Source organism: Paramisgurnus dabryanus, chromosome 2 (assembly GCF_030506205.2).
Source record: "Paramisgurnus dabryanus chromosome 2, PD_genome_1.1, whole genome shotgun sequence".
In the NCBI taxonomy this organism is placed as follows: Eukaryota; Metazoa; Chordata; class Actinopteri; order Cypriniformes; family Cobitidae; genus Paramisgurnus; species Paramisgurnus dabryanus.
The window spans coordinates 51,502,303-51,519,993 of record NC_133338.1 but is presented as its reverse complement, the minus strand read 5'-3'; the positions used below and the strand labels follow the sequence as shown (position 1 = coordinate 51,519,993).

Below are 17,691 nucleotides of genomic sequence, written 5' to 3'. Positions count from 1 at the left end.
GCCAGTTCTCCCTCTTTTCAATCTGCAAACCTGTTATCAATTGTTGCATTTTGTTTGTTTATTGTTTTTTTAAAGATTTTAGTTGTATATATTGTAAATTTTTTTTAAGGGGCAGTCACCCGCAATTTTAATACGCGATGCACAAACTGCATAAAACATAATTACCCAACCAAATCTATGGGAGAATGCAAAAGCATTAAAATATATTTTTCCTCCCTAATGCTGCGTTTACACCAGCCACGGTAGAGGCGTCAACCTCGAGTGATTTTAATGTTAAGTCAATGTGAAGACACGTTGACGCGCGTCTGGAGGTCTCGCGGAGCGATTCAGGCGTTTAGCGTGGCGGGGTAGACGTGATTTCGCCTCATTTGCGTGTCTAGTTCGCGCAAATTAAAAAATTTGAACTTTGTCGGAAAAACGCGCTACGTTAACCAATCAGGAGCTTGCTCTAATAGTGACATGATTACAGGAAGCGAGCGGAGTCGCAGAAGCCTATGGAAGGCCCTCCCATGATGCAAATTTCCGCGAGAATGTCTCGAAGACTAGAATTTCACACGTGGCTTTCATGTGCGAATGAAGCAAGTAAACTTAAAATGTTCAAGGGGGAAAACTAGACTTGGTAGAAGCAAATTTGACGCCTCAAACGCGGCTGGTGTGAACCCATGGTAAGAAAGCTTGATGGCCAGGGCAGAGATCGATTTTCACAATAGCCCCGGGACGTCGTGCTAGCGATTTTGCGAGCACTGCATTTACTTCCATTCATGCGCATGCGAATGCAATAGACCGAAAACACAAGTTTGTGCAAAAAATATTTCCCATTTTCCTGTGTATCTAAGTTCAAGACTGTTGAACTTTGACCTGCTAATTCGTATCACGTGGAGACATGTGACCATTAGTAAACCTGTACATCATTGCGTGACGTTTCTCTCTATTAAAAAGCAAAGATGAACGAAGCGCTCCCCACCCATATTCGCCGAAACGTCTGAAAAATATTTGCATGCTCAAAATCTAGGGTGACCGCCCCTTTAATGTTACAAAAGCACATATATATGGGTTTTAATAACTAATTTGCTGTTTTAAAGTTATAATATTTAATGCTGGTTTATACATCTGCGTCAAATCTACGGCATAGCCTCTACGCCAGGGGTCTCCAACCTTTTTGTGAGCAATGGCTACCACAATCCATAAAACAATCTGGAGGGCTATTTTTTTGTTATAGTGTACTCAAAACTTCTTTTTACTTGTTGATTTTTATTTTATTTTACTTGTTAATATGTTTTATTATTGTTTAAAATGTTAACATACATAAAAGAAGCCAAGCTCATATAAAAATATGTAATAAATAAATATATTATTGAGGCTATAGAACGTGCTTTGACGGGCAGCTAGCAAACTCTGTGCGGGCAACCTAGGCATAACATGGGCACCATGTTGGAGACCACTGCTTTACGCCATACGCTAAGAATAAACTTGCATTTATACTTCTGCGTCACTGGTGCAAACTTGCAACTACATGTGCAGACCACTAGGAGGCAGTGTCCATGGGCATGTTACCAGTGTAACCTACAGTATCAATGCAAAAGACGTAGAAGAAGCACCTTGTTGTGTACATTGTTGAAAAAAGCAATAACAGTAATGTAGGTTAAATAGACAGCGACTTTTGTTTGCTTTGAGCTCGAGTTGTTCATTTTTGCATTGTTGCAAGCGGAAATGCATACAAGGAAATGCGACTCGGATGTTTTTGACCTGAGGAAGGAGTTCTAGCATTTATTTCGTAGCACTTTTCACAATGCATATTGCACAATGCAAGCTGCTTTACAGAAAATGCATGTTTATATGAGAAAATACAGCTAATAGTAATAAATATAAAATAATAGTGTTGGCAAAGTTGGTGTACATTTTATATTAGTGCTCATTTTTTACTAATCCCTAGCTCTGTTTTCTATGCAGAATGCATTTAATCGAAATGGGCTTTCAGTATATTATTACAGGGTCAATCCCCCTGCGGGATCCCAGTTTTATTTTCTCTGCCTAAGGGTACAATGGTGACAGTTCAAGATTCCTGCTGGGGCATTGAACCACCGACCTTCTGATTCACCAGTTCTGATGGTGCTACCTTTGTATAGCAGCTTAACTTTTGGCATTATACATATGGGATACAGTCGGATTTGTTGTTTGTAGGTTACGTACGCATTTGACTTTCAGCATGGTGTGTATTGACCGTGTCTTTCTCCTTCCTTCACAGCGAGGGCCGCTTTGAGGTGCTTGGCGGGGGGAGTCTGAGGATCTTCAATCTGACAGAGGAAGACGCTGGCATGTACAGTTGCCTGGCGGACAACATCAATGCATCCATTGAAACCCAGGCTGAGCTCACACTGAAAGGTAAAATCATTGTTTCAAAGACATAGTAGTTCCTTATGCACATTACCTCTCGCATTGTGTGTTATTTATTACAAAGCAATTTGTTGCTTCACGTCAACATAATATCTTCCTCCGCCTTTTCTATTGCAACTCCATTCCTTTTCAAATGAGTTTTTTATGGATAAAATTAAATCCCAACACAGTTTCATGTTGATTTTAAAGTGAGTGATTTTGCACCTTTCACAGGAAGCATTGCTTAATCCAGATGACATTATGTTTAGTTATTTAATTGCAAGCTCTGGTGCATGAAGCACATGAGGATTCAGGTGGGACTGACACAAGATTGTCTGAGGACAAAGAGGTCGCGAGATGCTTCAGACGGGTGTGAAATCACATTGAATAGATCAAAGCATGAACCGAGCTGTAGATTTCATGCAGATATGTGGTGTGTAATATGCTTTGGTCATCTGTCCGTCTGCAGGGAATCGATCCTACAGTGTGACGAGGAGATGAAAGAAACCAAAGGGAAGCCCACCCGACTTTCTCCTCTCATTGAGTGGGTGTGAGATGTTTTGTGTTGGAGAGCTACTGTAGTGCACGAGCAAAACACAATTCCCAACTCGCTGAAGAGGTGCGAGACAAAATTCTGTGCTTGCACCTCCCAGAGTCCTAGCCATTGTTAATGTGTTACCAGTAACATTTGTGAGAAGTTGAAGTTAAGAATAATTTTATTAAAAAGTTTGAAAAGTGTTCATTTAAGATTACAGTGATCACTTTATAACTTTCACTCGAAAAGTGCTGGATTAATTTATGGTTGGGTAAATATAGACCAAACCAAACTCTGGGTTTAAATTAACCTGTTTTATTACACGACTCATTGGAATGCTTGATTCTGATTGGCCAGTCGTGACATTTGCAGGTTTGTTATTTCCAGATAATAACCCCTCAAAACTAATAAGACACTGTAATCTGGATGCTGCAAATAATTTTGACAGGTACACTTTAATATTACATACAAATTAAATGTCTTTTAATAACATAACATTATATTTACAAATGATTAAACCAAATAGTGTGTTCGTGACATTTGAACGTCTTATCTTAAAGCCGAAAGTAAACAGGTTTTTCTTGTGGAAGGTCTGCATTTATTAAAAATTAGCAAATAAAATATATTTCAAATCAATGTTTAATGTTTCTTACCTTACATATAAGGTACTGGGGGCCAGTTTTATGACATTTTATAAAATACATAAATTTATCATAAATTCTGTGTAATTAAACCTTAGAAAAACAAAGCTACCATCCAACAGCACTACTACATTGTATAATTTATTTAGTTTTGTTTATTTTAAATTTTATGTTTTACAATGTTTTGTGTCTCAAATTTTCCTTGAGGGGCTACGAAGGGCACAAGGGGGGCCACCATACACAAGGGGGGGACGCACGCCGAAAAAGTTTTAGAACCACTGGTGTAATAAGTGGGATAATGTACAAGCTTGGCACTTAGGGTTGAGTCCCGATCACACTGTCAGGGCTTATTTCTGCGATAACAACCGGCTGCCTGTACATTATCCTTTACTTAAAGGAACAGTATGTAGGATTGTGGCCAAAACTGGTATTGCAATCACAAACCTTGTGGCTAAAACTGGTACTGCAATCACACAACTAGTGGCCAATATGCAAAATGACAACATAAACATCAGTTGAGGGCTGCAACTCCACTTTTTAAATGACCATATCGTTGCCAGGCCACTGCTGTCAGTGATATAAATATTTGAAATGAAATTAATTCTTAATGTCTTGTGACATATCAGGGCCATTTTATGATTAATTGATAAAAATTTCTTACATACTGTTCCTTTAACCTATACATTAAAAAATAATTTGCTGCCTTACATTTTTTTTTATTTTATTTACATTTTTTAAATTTTGCAACTAGTTGTGAGTTAGTGTAATTTATAAACATAGAGTAAGTAGAAATTTCTTCATTTATTTTGATGAGTTGAACTAAAATAAAAGTAAAATAACAAAAGTTTCACAAAATGCCTTCCATGAAAACTTTCTTCTAAAAATATACTCTATAAACATACAAATATATCAAGGAGCGGTTTCTCGTACAGGGCTTATCCTAGTTTCAGACTAAAATGCATGTTTGAGCTGCTTTAATTTCAAAATATATTTTACCATCTATCAGTGCCATTGTTTTGTGTCAAGATGCACATCAGTATAGTTTTTTGTGAGGTTTGTTTGTAAAATCTACTTAAATGTCCTAAAATAACTAAGGCCTAGTCTTGGATTAATTTACATCTTGTAGGGAAACCACCCTATATGAAAGAACAGACCTTCTGCTTTCAAACAAACTATAAACAAACAAACAAAACGGAAAAAAACATTTCATCCTATCTATATATTTTTTTCTGCTTATAAACTCTTAAATATGGGTATTTTTCTTAAAAAATATTTTTTTAGCAAATGTTGAAATAATTGCAATTTTGTGAAGGAATTTTGTTAGAAATCAGATTCAGAACAATTTTCAAAACATACACGGAGTGTAAAATTAACAAATAATTTTTTGTTCCTTTATTATAAATTGGGTAAGTGGATAATTGTGGTATTACAGATAACCGTACACTGTAAAAAAAATTCCGTAGAAATTGCAGCTGGGTTGCCGGTAACTTACCGTAAATTTAAATTTATGTTATTTACTGGCAACATTTTGTTCAAAGTTAAATGAACATTAAACATTTACAAGTCTTTGTCTTTACAGAGTAAAACTAAAAAAACAGCATCAAGCAAAACATTCTGGGAAACAAAATCTGAATCAAAAAACAGAAAAAGGTTGATGATGATTTCTGGTTCCCAGAATGCTTTGCATGAGGCTGTTATTGTATAGTTTTATTCTGAAAAGATAAAGACTTGTTAATATTTAACATTTATTTAACTTGGAACAAACTCTTGTCAGTAAATAACATAAATTTAAATCTACGGTAAATTACCGGCAACCCAGCTGCAATAACATTCTAATTTCTACGGAATTTTTTTTACAGTGTAAAAACTCATCAGGAACACTTTTTATCATGCATATGTTTTCTCTTATTTGAAGAAATAACTCGTCAATGGCGGGAAAAGAGTTAAGGGTTTAACATTCTTAAATGGCAGCAACATTTCTTACAGTGTAGTCTACTTTCTTAGTATTTTTGTCTTGTTTTCAGTAAAAATATCTAAAAATTCTTAAATTAAGATGTATTTTCTTGATAAGCAAAATGACAGAAGAAAATAAGTCTAGTTTTTAGACAAAAAATATAAACTTAAGTGAATTTGAGTTTTTTTTTATATTATACTGAAAACAGGACAAAAATACTAAGTAAGAAAGTCATTTTTTGCATTGTAGCCTTACATTTATGCATTTGACGCTTTTATCCAAAGCAACAACCTAATTATTTATTCATTTATTTAGTTTCGAACCTGTATAATAAATGATCATAGGACAATTTGTCCACAGAAAACGTTATAAATATCAAAACATTTTCATACATAATTCTTGTAAATAATATCATTATTTCGAAAATGACAACGCAGCGTTTTGGGTTTGTCCCTTTTTTATCAAATGCTGCATTTTTTTTTGCATGAGCCAATCCACCTAGAGTATTAGTCCCAGGTCAGTAAAGACATTTCAAAAAACATCACAGCTTTAATAAAAAACAAGTTTGACTGAATAATTCATGTAGCTAAGTGCTTCAATATATGACTTCACATTTCTGCCTTTTAAACCCTCTGGTGTGTAATTTTCATATCCTTTCTCGCTAACATTTTTTCTGTGTAAATGTCAACCAGCTGTGCATAGTTATCCTTGATGCATGCATGACAAGTAAACATGCAGTGAGGTGTGGTAGCGTACGAGGGTCAAACTCATTCGGGAATGCCTGATCTCTGTTTTTGTTATAGGTGAGGAACCCAGAATCCTATTAAATTTTCATACACATCTCTTGTGTGCCAAGCAGAACACAAGGGATGGGCTTGTATCCGTCTTGTTTCTCCGCCTGTCCTGAAATGCTACAGTACTGTATGTGTTGAGGTTATACAATGTCTGTAGCAGCAGGAAACCTGAGACGTGTGATCATTCGATAGGTTTCTCATCCCTAGAAATTTGTGGTGAGGATGTATGAGCCAGTCAATGGATGTGATCGAATTCAGTCTTAGATCTTTCTTTGTTATATTCTGTTTTGCTCAGAAATGAAAGCAAGGGATAGGGTTGTATAAAACAAATGATGGATATCATTTAAGGAAGATTTAGGAGCTGATGACAGACACTGAATGGATGCTTGCGATTGTGTCAGGGGTGGTGTGTCATCGAACCACAGTTTTAGCCCTGCCCAAATAATACATTTTTTTTGTTTTCCGAAACAATGCCTAAAACTGGATTTTATAGACTATTTGAAGTATTTGGGTGATTCTCACGAAATCCAGACTTAAAAGGTGTCCAGCATCAGATTTTTTTTTTAAAGCCCTTGAAGCCATTTTTTGCATATATAAGACTTACTTTTTAACCATTATTTTTAGAGGATTTAAAAAAATATTTCCTATAAAAGTATTTATATTTTTTAGATTATCATTATCAAAAAATATCATTACCGCAACATGATATTACATTAAATATATGCATTTACAAACTCATGTTTCGGTAATGAGAACTAAAAAGTTGTCTAGGTACTATGACAAAAATTTTTTCAACTTTTATCTGAAGAGAAAAAATAAGAACTGCTTACTTGGTAGCCATCTTGAGTGTCACAGTCAATTATGTCCCTTACAACAATTTTTTTTTTAAATGTTAGTTCCTGGAGGGCTTAAACAATGATTGAAAATGTTGCGGAGGATGAGAAAATTGGTCTTGGACACATTTATATTCCTTATTATTGTCTCGACATTTACCAATGATCACCAAATACCACATGTTTCGTTACTGTAAATGTTTTTATTTTTTTAGATTTTTTTAATTATAAATATTTTCATGTCAAAGAACCCAAATCCAGTCATGGACACGTTGCGGTAATGAAAATTTTCCCCTTAAATGTGGAAAAAATCAAAATTGGTTCGTATGATGTCATTTGAAATCATGTGCAAAATAGTACATGAAGAGATGTTTGTAACTTTATGCTTCTTATTTTGATACTCTTACTTTGCATTTACTTTTTTATCAAAATGTTTCATGACACCTCATAAGTCTAATTTCGCGAGAATCACTCAGACAATTCTCAAATAGGTAAATGATGATGCCTTATGGATTATAGGAAATGCGTATTTGATCTAGATGCTCACAAACCATCACTTGTGTTTTGTAGCTCCCCCACAGTTCTTGAAGAAACCCAAAGACGTATACGCTCACGAAGCCACAGACGTCATCATCGAGTGCGAGGTCATCGGCTCTCCCGCTCCCACCATCAAATGGGTGAAAAACGGAGATGCCGTCATTCCCAGCGACTATTTCAAGATTATTGTAAGTTGTTTACATGACAAAATATTCATACAGACATGCATTGAATGTCATAGCAGATGCGCTGATGTTCTTCATGTTTGTCTCTTTACAGAAGGAGCGGGACCTGCATGTGTTGGGTTTGGTCAGATCAGATGAAGGTTACTATCAGTGTTTAGCTGAGAACGAAGCTGGGAACGTTCAGTCTGGTGCTCAGCTCATCATTTTGGATCAAGGTATGTTTCAGAGAGCAGAATGATCTTTTATAGATCATTGTTTGCATTGTATATACATTATAGTGACATTATATTCTCTGTACACCTTGTGGAAAAATCCTTGCAGTTGATGATAGATGGTTTTACATGGAGTTTAAACTAGTTATATGTCGGCTGTATTGGCTGCTAGGGCTAAAATTGAGCGGACAGGTCATCTTAGTTAAGTTAAAGTTGGAAAAAGCCACATTAAACAAAATAAAGCTTTTGGTTCTCTATCCTCTTCTCAACTGTGTTCAAAAAAATGAATCAATCCAAAAGTTATTAAAATGATCACAGACGTTCTGAGTTAATTTTGAATTGAGGGGGCGTTCATGTGCAACTTCCAAATCTGTAACTTGTAATCCCATTGCATGTTAAATCTCTTTTCAAACCGCCTCCAGGGCTTTCCTGTATTTTTGTCCGTCTTTCACTTACTGGCCGTGTTAATGCTTTTCTTTTGGCAGGCGTCTCGGTTTGTTCTAGTTAAAGCTGCTAGTCAGGTGTGATTGGAGGAGTTTTGAAGCCTCAGTCATGTCGGCCATCTGGACAAGCACATGGTGGATTAGGAAACACGGTCACTTATCTTCACTTATTGCTAGAGCTGATTGCTGAGTTTATTAAGTTACACACACAGCGAGGTTTATTGAACCTTATATTATTTTATTTTATAAGAGAACATGTGCTGCCTTTGTCTTCACTGTGTTTTCTCCATAGCTACAGTGTTTTTGTTATCCTCGTGATCTGGATTTAATGGATTGTAACTACACAAATGAAGCATAGCTGTAATCGCTGATTTATTTCTGATGCTTAAATAACAAAATTGCATTGTTTTCAAATGAGTGGGGTAGCAAACGTAGTTGAGTTCAGTGCCATAAACTTTTATACGACATCAGTAGTGTAGTAGCAACAATTTAGGACACCATAGCACCTACGGATATCTAGCAATTCCCTGCAACCATTTATATGAATTAAACCATGCAGAACATCTTAGTCAAACTACATTGCAAAATATTGATCTGAATCTTTTTATGTCATGAATTTTCTTTGGGGGGCCGCAAAGGGAGGTCTTCACGGGTCCACTTAGATCCGAAAACCCGAGGTCCGACCCGAGACCCGACCGGGTTCGGGTCTAAAAGTTTCACAAGTGCCTCGGACACGGGTTGGGAATAATAATAGCCACGTCGGGTCTTGGGTAATTTAAAATGAATGTTTTTGCCGAACGGACTCGAAGACCCGAACTCTCTCCTTTTCAAACCTCTCCTCTGTTTGCAATGAGCGCTTGCGACATTGTGTGGCTGGCGCTAGGTTAATTTTTGCAAATTGGTTGTAGGTTAACTTTTGCAAATTGCTTGCAAGACCAGCGGGTTTCTTTCTGTCTGACTTCTGCGTGCGGGGCTGCACACACGTCGGTGCTGTTCACATTCGGGTCCACTCGGGTTAAACAAATTCTCACTGGTTCGGGTCGGACTCGGGATTTGGGTTTGTCTCGGGTCGGGTCTTTCTTTAAAAAAAAAAAAACTTATTTATGCATGTCGTGTTTGGGCATAAAGTGATTTGGGTCATTTCGGGTCAGGGTACATTTCTTTGGACAAAAAGTTTGAGAACAACTGCATTAAGAGGTCCTTGCCTTGATCTATTAAGGGGTCTAAGAAGCAAATTAGGAAACTTTTCATTTGTAAGCAAAAAAAAATTTTGATCTGAATCTTTTTATGTTATGAATTTTCTTTGGGGGGCCGTGAAGGTGGGGGCACGCCAAAAAGTTTGAGAACAACTGCATTAAGAGGTCCTTGCCTTGATCCATTCATGGGTCTAAGACCTCTTTAGTAGAGAAGCAAATTAGGAAGTTACAGTAGTTTACGACATGTGAACACCAATTTGCATTTAAATTCCTGTTATCCTAAGCAGTGATAAAAAATTCCTGGCAAATTTTTCCTTATCTTTCATATTGTATAGCACAAGTATCATATGTTACTTCACAAAACCTTTTTCGCCGTCACATTTCCCTCCATCTGATTTTGCAGGTTGCGTTGTGCAGCAGTCACTCCAGCTCTGTGAACGCTTGAGAAAAGCTGTATGAGAAATTAAAACCATAGCATCCTATTTGTGTGCTGAGCACCATTCACTGTTATTCTGCAGCACCAAGGAGATAGATGCAATATTCTTAGCCGTGAGTTTGCAGTCTGAATGAACCATAATATGATAAACAGGTCGTGTAGTATTAAAGTTTTTCCAGGACAACACGTCTCTCTTTTGCAGAACAGATAACTTGTGTTGTCAGCTGTCATAAGCATTCACTGATGATTTATGTTGTTTTTGTCCTGGTGATGCAAGGTGTTATGATATAGAGATATACATATAGAGTCACATAACAGTATTGGTTAAAGGTGATTGGCTCAAAAGAAATTGCATTTATATGAATGGATTGGTAATGGAGACTGTATATATATACCTCCTTAGTCCCAGCTCAGTCCAGAGTTTACTGTTTGGACATAAATGTATGTTGGCAGTGTGTGAACACAACCACCCTACAATGGAAAAAAGTCACCCACTCCTTTTTTAAAATCCCAATTAAAGGGGACATATCCTGAAAATCTGACTTTTTCTGTGTTTAAGTGCTAAAACTGAGTCCCCAGTGCTTTTATCTTCATAGAAATGTAAAAAAATAACAATCCAGTAACTTAGTTTTGGTAAACCATTCTCTGCAAGCATGCGGAAAAATTAGGTCATTGAAATTTGTCTCCCCCTGTGATGTCATAAAGGGATAATACCGCCCCTTAATCTGTACTATCCAACCACAACACTGGTATTTAGTGCAAAGATCAGCTCAAATCCCCCCAAAAAACGGCACATTTTTGCACACTCCTACAAAGTGGCGATTTTAACTGCATGCTATAATAAATTATCTATAAGATATTTTGAGCTAAAACTTTCCATATGTACTCTGGAGACACCAAATATTTATTTTAGATCTTCTGAAAAAGGTCTTCTGAAAAATGCCTCCTTTAAACCAAAGCAGTCTCATCAGACATGATGTTTTGATTCTGTTGTTAATGTGACATCACACTGATAAAGCCCTCCCACTGCCACTGATATAGTAGGTACCCTTTAAGCATAGATCATAACATGGACACATTTCTGTAATTTCTGTCATAGCCTACTGTTTTTCTCTAGTTTAACTGGTAATACATGGCATTGGGAGTTCAAAAGTTGTACGTTTTATTCCCAAGATACACATAATGACAAAAACATAAGTAGCCTAATGCACTCTTAAGATGGTTTGTATAAAAGCATCTGCCAAATGCGTACATGTAATTGGTTTGTATTTTCCATAACAAGTGTCCGCCACCAGTAGCGAGTATGAATGGAGTAAACTGATGTATGAAGATGTACTGTGTAGCGTATGTGTGGACAGAATGATAGATCTGTTAGTGCACAATACTGATTTGGGTTTTATGTGTTTTTATGCGTCTGCCGAGGATCCAGAGGAGACATAAAACATAAAGAGCATGTGTCCGCTGAGACCTTTCACCGTTCATATGACACTTTAACTAGACCCGTGTGCCAGACACAGCTATCACACCAGCAAATATCCTTCACTTATTTATGACCACAGAAAGATCCCTAAGGCTGCTTTCTAGCATCTCTGCTCTGTTTATAAGAGTCATCATTCAATGGAAAGAATATTGATGTCAGTTGACGTTATAAGATGCTGTTATGTTGTATATGGTGTATGTTGTATCGTACAGCCAAGAAGTGCAGTGCTATAGGCTCAGGACTCCCACGGGTCCTTGAAAGTTTGTGAATTTAGGGGAAAAAATTCAAGGCCCTGGAAGTTTTTGAAAATATACATACATAGATACAGGTCATTGAAAGTGCTTGAATCTATTTTATGCAAGAAGTTTTCTGGGAAAAATCCATATTATTCCCTGTGTAGTGGGAATTCTAGACTTTTCAAGCACACGTGCTAAACTGTTCGCTTTAAATGCTTATATCTTCTGTATGCGAATGTTGATTCATACCAAAATGCTTTTTTGCATAGTTATATTTGACACATGAAAACGTCTCGGATTAAGTATGTAACTGTTGTTCTCTGAGAAGGGAACGAGACGCTGCGTCTCTTTGCCATACTTCCTGCATCCTTGTAATGCCGTCTTTGGAAATATTTCAGATAGCGATATACTTCCTGGCTCCCGCTTCACCCTGTCTCTGTCGTTAAGCCTCACCATTGGTTGAATTTGATATACACATTCAGACGCACTTACCCCTGGAGGCGTCCCCAAAGTGTCACCGCAGTGACGCAGCGCAAGTTCCCTCGAAAGGGAACTGAAACAATGTATCTTAAAAGATAACTCGATGTAACCTCGCACTCACTTGAAATGTATCCCCACATTTAGTCCTTGAATTTGAGGGTATTGGACTTGAAAAGTCCTTGAAAGGAATTTGAAGTGAACTAAGGTGTGGGAACCCTGTATAGGTTTAAATACGACAAGCTTCTTATATTTCATATTGAGTTAAGAGATATTTAAGGTTTGTGACTAAATCAAGGCTTTTTTAGTCACTAAAGATGGATGGCCTGCTAGAAATGAACTAGAGCTTGTGGTATCATGCTAAGATTGACTAAAAAGCCAAGAGAAAGAGCTCATGGATGAAACAGACGGAGGTTTGGCAGGTGGAGAGGGGAATGGGGCTTCTGCTTGCTGACCCAGAGGGTTGCATGGATGGGCGGAGAGGGTGGGGTACAGTCCTACAGTAATGATATGGCAGATGGGTCTCTGCTTTCCCGGCGAACACAGAGGAAGTCCCCTGCCAGCATCACGCTGTGACCCATAATCCTGCACTGGCATGCTGGGCGGTCGGTCCCACCGAGGTGCCCACACCTCCCCCTGGAACCGCTCCTGCTGTTCCTGCTTTCATCTCTTAGACTATGGAAGCAAGACGTCTCAGACCAGTTACTTTTCATCACATGAGGGACCTGTTTAATCTCACCAGGGGTGATTATGCCCTTTAATCCATCATCTTCTCATATTCATGATGTTTGCTTTGAAGAGATAGACCGCTGTCAATGCTGCAATGAAGCACGCTTCAAGTCCATGCAACATCGCTGCAGGCTGGATCTGAAGAAAAAAAAGCCTGTCATGTACTTTCTTTTTACGGTGTGCTGCTTTTTCTCTATTGATTTTTTATTTCTAACACACACACACACAAAGTAGATTATGTTGTCTGGCAAAGGAGAAAAGTTTTGGAGTCCAGTTTATTTGTACAGCACTTTTCACAATATATATTTATTCTTCCTCACCAGTCCATTAAAGAGAGCAAGAGAGAAAAATAGAGAGAAAGGGTGGAAAATGGTCATGAAAGCTAAATTTGTACTTGTTTTCTCAAATTGTACTCACTCAGAGGAAAATTTTATTGCTCAGAGCTTGTATTGCTTTTATAGATTTTTATGGAGTTCAGGTTTTTTTATTTAAATATCAACAACGTCTTGAATGTTTCTCCTAAAATTGCTAAGGAGAAACAAATATGACAATTGTTAAAATATATTACACATATCACATAACACATGCTGTTTCTGCTAATCTAATGTTAATCTTATTACTCCTATAGTGTAGTATCACATTTTTCATATCTCTGATGAGTCATTTGTTTTGATCAGATTTATAAAAGACAGATCAGCTGTACCACTACCTTCCGAAAAAAAGCAGAGCTCTTGGAAGCGTACCGTGTGCGGAGCGAGTCACAAGCACGCAACACATACAAAACATTATCTCACTATTTCTGGATTACTGATTAGACCCAAGCGTTATCCGAGCCTGCAAATTTCCGCGGAAAATTCCTTTTCATTGTAAGCCTTTAAAAAGTAATTATTTTAGATGTAATTTTGTAATATTTACAGCTTAAATTCTGTAATATATTTTAAAAACATTTAAAATCATTCCGCAGATTTTTCCAAAACATTCCAAAGCAAAAAAAACAGGAGATTCCGTCTAGCCTTGTTTATGATTCACTACTGTACATGTTTGTATGGTTTACATTATATGCACTTACCTGCTGACTGCCAACAAAACACAGACATTTGATGCAGTTTTACTTACCGCCTGCGACTCATGACACGGTTGTTTTATCACTGGGACCGCCCCATTTTAACGAAATTCTGCATTAAAAAGTGCGTCTGTCCTTCACAAATTAAATCCAAACGGCTTCAGGATGATAAACAAAGGTCTTCTGAGGGTAATCCGCGCGGTGTTGTTGTAGAAATATCCATATTTAAAACTTTATTAACGAAAATAACTACCTTCCGGTAGCGCCGCCATCTTAGTCGCGTCCGCATTCAGGATGAGAGCTTACACAGCCTACGGAGGCTACTCTGCTGCTGCTCTGTGCCCCCACCCTCCGAATTTGTCATACGTCACTAAGAAAAGTGCGTACACTACGCTAATACTCTCTCCTGAATACAGAGGAGTCTAAGATGGCGGCGCTACCGGAAGGTATTTATTTTCATTAATAAAGTTTTAAATATGGATATTTCTACAACAACACAGCGCGGATTACCCTCAGAAGACCTTTGTTTATCATCCTGGAGCCGTTTGGATTTAATTTGTGAAGGATGGACACACTTTTTTGGACTTGAAGGTCGTGGACCCCGTAACATTACATTTAATCAACTGAAAGATCTAAAACATTTTCTAAAATATCCGAAAATGTGTTTGTCTGAAAAACGATGGATATATGCAACTCGGACAGCTTGGGGGTGAGTAAATCATGGGTTTAATATCATTTTTGGCCGAACTATCCCTTTAAATAACTCATCTGTGATTCTTCTGTCTTATGGACATGTACAGTACAAAAAGCATTTGAATATATAGAAAGGGGAAAGAGTATGATTGATCCACTTTGTCCTGCTCCTCAAAATGGCAACCACTCATATGAGGCTTTTAGTTTGTGTCTATAGATCAAGATCTGCTTCATATACTGCATCTGCAGCTGTCAGTATCAATCCTGTCTTCAATGAGAAAAACATGGACTGTATAGAGAATAAATAAAATAACCTAGGTTTTTGTCTCCATACACTATTATATTGTCCTCAGCCCTATTTTCGGACGTGTGAGCTAGATCTTTAAGTGCATAGCACTATATGTATCTCACATCTTCACCATATCCATTTTAGTCTCCCACCGACCAAGCGAGAGATTTCTAAGCGCTCATTAGCGGTATGACTCGGTTCCTCTTTTAGACTGAGTATGTGGTGTTCAATGAGGCGATTTTTCCTCCTGTTTAAATTTTCCCATGTCCTCATCATGCCGTACGGTTACTTATTTAAAATATTAGGCCGTGATTTCCGGTGACCTACTTATAAAATCGCCATTGCTTTGAGCACCCATTTCAACAGAAAGCACCTTGTTAATTCCCAGAATATCAGGTAATTACATCAATTTGCAGCGAAAGTTGGATTTAATAAGACTCTTAAAGATACAGTTTGCTTGGCTCGAGTGTTTTTGTTATAAATAAAGCAATGTCCCCATCTGCCCCGGTGACACTGACTTCTGCTATGAATAGATGTTATATTAATCTTGGCTTTCGGATGACTGATGGAGAGCCAATGGCTCCAGATATCATCTCAGTTCGCAAATGTGTTTTTAAACATTAACGTATTATTATAACCATAATGTGGTTAACAATGCTTATCCTAAGTTTGGTGTAACACATGTTCAGAGAGCCAAAGGGAGATAAAATAGCTACAGAAATGCCACACAAACCGAGTGTGAGATAAATGATGAATACATTTTTTTCTCCCTGCAGCTAGACGGAGGAACATTGATGACTTGTCTTTGTGGAAACTGTAATTGCTACGACTAATGTTTCATTTTCTGTCTGTCAAATGGCTCATGTTATTTAGGAGAAAGCTATAAGTTAATGAGTGCCGCTTACACCGCTCTGCATTATCAGCCTCTTCTCCCAGCGGCCGTTCAGAGCTGAAGGCAGTTTTCAGATTTCCTCGACTCATCAATTCATTTAAAGAGGATGTTTTAAATTCAATTCATCCTGGTGTTTCTTTTTTTACTCTATTGTGTGCTACTTTTTAACCCTCAAACTGATACATTCACCGAATTCATGTGCAAGTATCAATGTAAAATAAATCGTCCAATTAAGATCAGATTCAAAGCGATGATCAAAACATACATTTGCCCTAATACGCAGGGAAGGGTTTTCACTTTTACTCATGCGCAAAGGTCCGCGTACAGTCCGTGCAGTGTGGGTAAGTTACTCAAAAAAGATTATGAATTACTAGTTACTAATTACATCTTCAATCATGTAATTAGATTACTATACAAGTTACTTTTTCCAAATAGTATTTAATTACTAATCATTACTGATTACTTTCTAAATCCTATTTAGTAAATAATACAAAGATAGGCTTAAAACGGCTCAGATGAATCATATAAAAATACATACATTATTCTGGTCAAACTTTTTAAGATGCATAGCATAAGGTTTGGCAGAATCAGGCATTAAAGGAATATTCCATTTTCTTAAAAGAAAAATCCAGATAATTTACTCACCACCATGTCATCCAAAATGTTGATGTCTTTCTTTGTTCAGTCAAGAAGAAGTTATGTTTTTTGAGGAAAACATTGGAGGATTTTTCTCATTTTAATGGACTTAAATAGAGCCCAACATTTAATACTTAACTCAACACGTAACAGTTTTTTTCAACGGAGTTTCAAAGGACTCTAAACGATCCCAAACGAGGCATAAGGGTCTTATCTAGCGAAACGATTGTCATTTTTGCACAACTTTTAAAGCACAACTTCTCGTTTAAATCCGGTCGTGATGCGCCAGTGTGACCCCACGCAATACGTCATGACGTCAAGAGGTCACAGAGGACAAATGCGAAACTCCGCCTCAGTGTTTACAAGTGTGTTGAAAGAGGACCGTTCCTACGTTGTTGTATGTCAACTGATACTAATTAATGTCTTTGTGTCAGTTTATTGTTTACAATGGTCCGCAAATGTGAGTTTTATATATGTAACACGTGACCTCCCTACGTCACTACGCATTTACGTTAGGTCGCGCTGGACCGGATTTAGACGAGAACTTGTGGTTTAAAAGTGTATATTTGTTATTTTTATTGTCAAAAATGACAATCGTTTTGCTAGATAAGACCCTTATGTCTCGTTTGGGATCGTTTATAGTCCTTTGAAACTCCGTTGAAAAAAACTGTTAAGTGTTGAGTTAAGTATTAAATGTTGGGCTCTATTAAAGTCCATTAAAATTAGAAAAATCCTGCAATGTTTTCCTCAAAAAACATAATTTCTTCTCGACTGAACAAAGAAAGGCATCAACATTTTGGATGACATGGTGGTGAGTAAATTATCTGGATTTTTCTTTGAAGAAAATGGAATATTCCTTTAATATGTGCTTTTTAAGTACTAATAAACAGCCAATATCTCAGTAATATTAATGCTAATAACCAACTAGTTAAGTGGAAGTGCACATTAAATAGCGCAAGCTTCGTCAGATAGCGTCTACTTCAAAATGCTAAATACTGTATACGTTAGCAGCCAATGTTAATCGTTAATGATTTGGGACAAATATGATGTTATTTAA

The 17,691-nt window shown here is 37.2% G+C and overlaps 1 protein-coding gene across 8 annotated transcripts in view; it reads left to right on the top strand.

Annotated features, from left to right (window-relative positions):
- Positions 1-17,691, top strand: part of neo1a (neogenin 1a) — a 184,250-nt gene that overhangs the window by 127,186 nt on the left and 39,373 nt on the right. For all 8 annotated transcript variants that reach the window (XM_065261606.1, XM_065261604.1, XM_065261603.2 and 5 more), the window contains exons 5-7: positions 2,246-2,382; positions 7,701-7,855; positions 7,947-8,067. In XM_065261606.1, coding sequence (XP_065117678.1) covers positions 2,246-2,382; positions 7,701-7,855; positions 7,947-8,067 — 413 coding nt within the window. The remainder of the gene's footprint in view (positions 1-2,245; positions 2,383-7,700; positions 7,856-7,946; positions 8,068-17,691) is intronic.